The sequence below is a fragment of the Myotis brandtii genome, unplaced genomic scaffold (genome assembly GCF_000412655.1).
Source record: "Myotis brandtii unplaced genomic scaffold, ASM41265v1 scaffold469, whole genome shotgun sequence".
Taxonomy (NCBI): Eukaryota; Metazoa; Chordata; class Mammalia; order Chiroptera; family Vespertilionidae; genus Myotis; species Myotis brandtii.
The window spans coordinates 2,096,063-2,099,221 of NW_005367911.1; the positions used below are offsets into that span (position 1 = coordinate 2,096,063).

Below are 3,159 nucleotides of genomic sequence, written 5' to 3' on the forward strand. Positions count from 1 at the left end.
TTATGTGCCGGCGCCGTGGCCTCATGGAGCGCCATGGTCCCCACCAGCGTTTGCCTTGGGCAGGAGCAGTTGGTCGCACTCCGAGAGGCCCCGCTTGTTCTCTCTGTAGTACAACCAGCCCATCAGTAGCTACTCTGAAGTCGAAAATCTTCAAAGACTGTTGTCAAACATCAAAAAAAAAGAGGCAGCCTCTGAGGTGGGGAGGGGAGAGAGCCCAACTCAAGGAATAAAAAGTAGAGTCTAAACAGAAAGGGAGTTGGAAATTAAAAAAAATAAGATTGGAAGGGAGGTGGGGGGGAGGCAAAGGGAGGGAAGAAAGGGAGTCACGCGGCCGGATCAGAAGGAGCGGTAATTTATTTCCTGGCCGCACACTGCGCACCTTTGAGGCGGTGTTGTCTCAACACTGTCCTAGATCTGCCTGCTTCCCCCGCCCCCTCCCCAGCTCTTTGTACAGAAAATGAAGGAAGCTGCTGCGGGCTAGTAGCAGAACACTGCTGAGTTTGGCTGCCTGAAGCTGCTCTATCAAGGGAAAGGGAACATCTCCAAATCAAGTGCGGAATATAAAAAGGCACCGAGCTCGCCTGCCAAAAGCAGCAAACAGAGAGAACCCCCACAGCCGCCCGGCTTTCTCTCCTCCTGTCATCTCGCCCACCCTCCTCCCGCCCACCTCCTCCCCAGAGTCCTGCCTCCTTCCTCATTTCCCTCTTGCTTTGCCCTTTTCTTTGGGGTGCGGTGGGGGCAGCAGAAGGCCAACGTGGGCAGGCCAGCCTTCCCCCTGGCAGATGGGTGGGCCTCGCCTGGTGACCGTTTAGCTGCAGACCCTGCTGAGGGGACAGACAGCCTGCCCGCCTCGGTAGGAGATGGCTCTTCTCACACAGGCGGGCTCCAGGCAGCCCCTCTCCCCCACCACGGGGCTGCCTCCTGGAGAACTTGGTCTGCACCCCAGGACAGAAGCATCTAACTTGCAAGCCTGGGTGTTAGAAGTTTCCTTTATGAATACACATAGACCCCTGCTCTGTCAAAAAATGTTTGTATCATCAATACTGTTGTATTTGGGGGGTAGAGCTACTGAGGAGGGAGATGCTGGAGGTCCTCAGAAAAGCAATCTTAATATGCTAATTTTAGGACAAGCTCAGTCTGCCCCGGACTGTGCAAGGTTTCAGAGAGAGCTGCTCTGGCTACAATCTGTGCACTGATGCAGCACAGGAGCAGCAATTCCAAGTGTTAATTTTCCAAATGCAACATAACCCGTGGGCCGATTGGATTCTCGGGAAGGATTCGTGAACACAGATGCTGCTCTAAACTGGGCACTCTCCCCCCCGACCCCAGGGGTAGCACCCTTGCAACCTGCACCTCAGACCACTGCCAGAAGCACAGCTCCTGAAATGTACAGGGGCACGTGCTGGCTGCCCTCCAGGACACGAAAAGAGAAGGGAGGGCGCAGAGGGGCCCTTCATGCCATGCTGGCCTCTCATCGCAACCGCAGGAAGAAGCTGTTTGCAACCCTCGCTGCCAACACTTCACTCATTCAGCAGCATTAGGTGCAGAGCCTACGGCAGGAACTGAGCCGCGTGCTGGGGTTGGAAACGGACAAGATGCTATCGCTGCCCTCCAGGGCCTCAGGTCAGCAGGAGAAATGGCCAAGTCAATAGATACATGGATGATGGGAACGACTAAGCCATGCCGTCAACACAAGAATGTCCTAGGGATGAAATTTTCCTCCCACAAGAAGCAGATTCCTCGAGCCTCCTTTTCCTCATTCATTCATTCATTCATTCATTCAATTGATCACTCGATCAATCAACAAGCACCTATCATGTGCCAGGCACTGTTCGTTTCTGTGAACAGGGAGGCTAAGAAGAGACAAAACTCCCTGCCCTCAGGATGCTCCCACTGCGGTGGGACCAAGGAGACGCGTGGACGATCTGCTATCAAGTCCTGGTTTCCCAGAGGAACTGCTTTGGTTTCTTTCTCGTAGAGAATTTTCTTTTATGAACGAGAAGATGGGAGGGTTCAGGAGGGTCATGTCAAGCTCCCCTCTGCTCAGCATCACAACCCAACGAACCACGTAAGCACTCCTGGCTGGTCTTCCCTCCCCACCCTGTTCCCAGCAGGCCCAGCACTGCCCCTCCTACTGTCTCTATGCCCCTCCTCCTCCCACCCCTTTTCTTCGTGGCTGAAAACAGTTACCTCCCCCTCTAGGCTATACTCACCGGGAAATGAGGTAGAGACACTTGGCCATTGGCCTTCACGCTGCGATGCATTTCTCTCTGGAGCTGTTTCTTACTCCCCAAGCGGTAAGGAGGGATTCCATCTCTAAGGGAAGGGAAAAGACAGAACCCGCAGGCTCACGAGATGCTGTCAGCATCAGGATGCTCAGATCCCACCGAGACGGGGCCACACACCTCCCCGAGAGTGCACCCTGCCCCAGGGCCACGGCTGCCCCTGCGGGAAAGTCATCCACCATCACACTGCCACACCCCTGCCCATCAACCATCTCTGGAAATGGCTCCCTCTCGGATTCAGGATCCCCGGCTTGGAAAGAGGGTGGTAAGCTCTTCTCTCAGGCTGTTCTCGCAGAACTGGGTTCCACTCCAGCCAGCCCAGCCAGAGTGAAGACGCCCCACTTTACAGGTGCCCGAAGCAGGAGATCCGAAGACCCTTTTGGTCCTCCCAACAATCTGTTGCCACCACAACACACTACCCCGAATCGGGAAACCAGGTGTGCCTTATGGCGTGTACCAGGGCCAGGCCTGGCGTCAGTGAAGCTGTGTGCAACTCTCCGACCTCAACCTCCCAGGCGTTTCCAAATGTCTTCCTCGTACAAATCGCCAGCAGGGTAACCTCGGGCTTTTCCCTTCCCTCAGCTCCAATCCCAACCAACCAAGTCTCAGAGACATGACCAAGGTGGGCATCGAGACAAAGCCCCTACTCTGTGGCATTCTGTGCAGTTCATTCCAGTATCTGAGTACCTACCATGTGCTGAACCTCATTCTAGGCACTGGGCAAATGAGCAGGGAAAAATGCAGAGGTCAGCCTATGAAGCTTTATCCTAATGGGTGCCCAGGCAATAAGCAAAAATAAAAACGCAAAACCTGTAGTATGTCAGAGGTGGTAATTACCATGATGAAACACACGGCAGGAAATGGGGAGAGAGGA

At 54.4% G+C, this 3,159-nt stretch overlaps 1 protein-coding gene across 1 annotated transcript in view; it reads right to left on the reverse strand.

The window, feature by feature from the left end:
* The window catches only part of AXIN2 (axin 2), a gene marked incomplete at its 5' end in the record, with an annotated part of 19,714 nt that overhangs the window by 8,680 nt on the left and 7,875 nt on the right, over positions 1–3,159 (reverse strand). Inside the window, 1 exon segment of the mRNA XM_005875800.2 lies at positions 2,214–2,316. Coding sequence (XP_005875862.2) covers positions 2,214–2,316 — 103 coding nt within the window.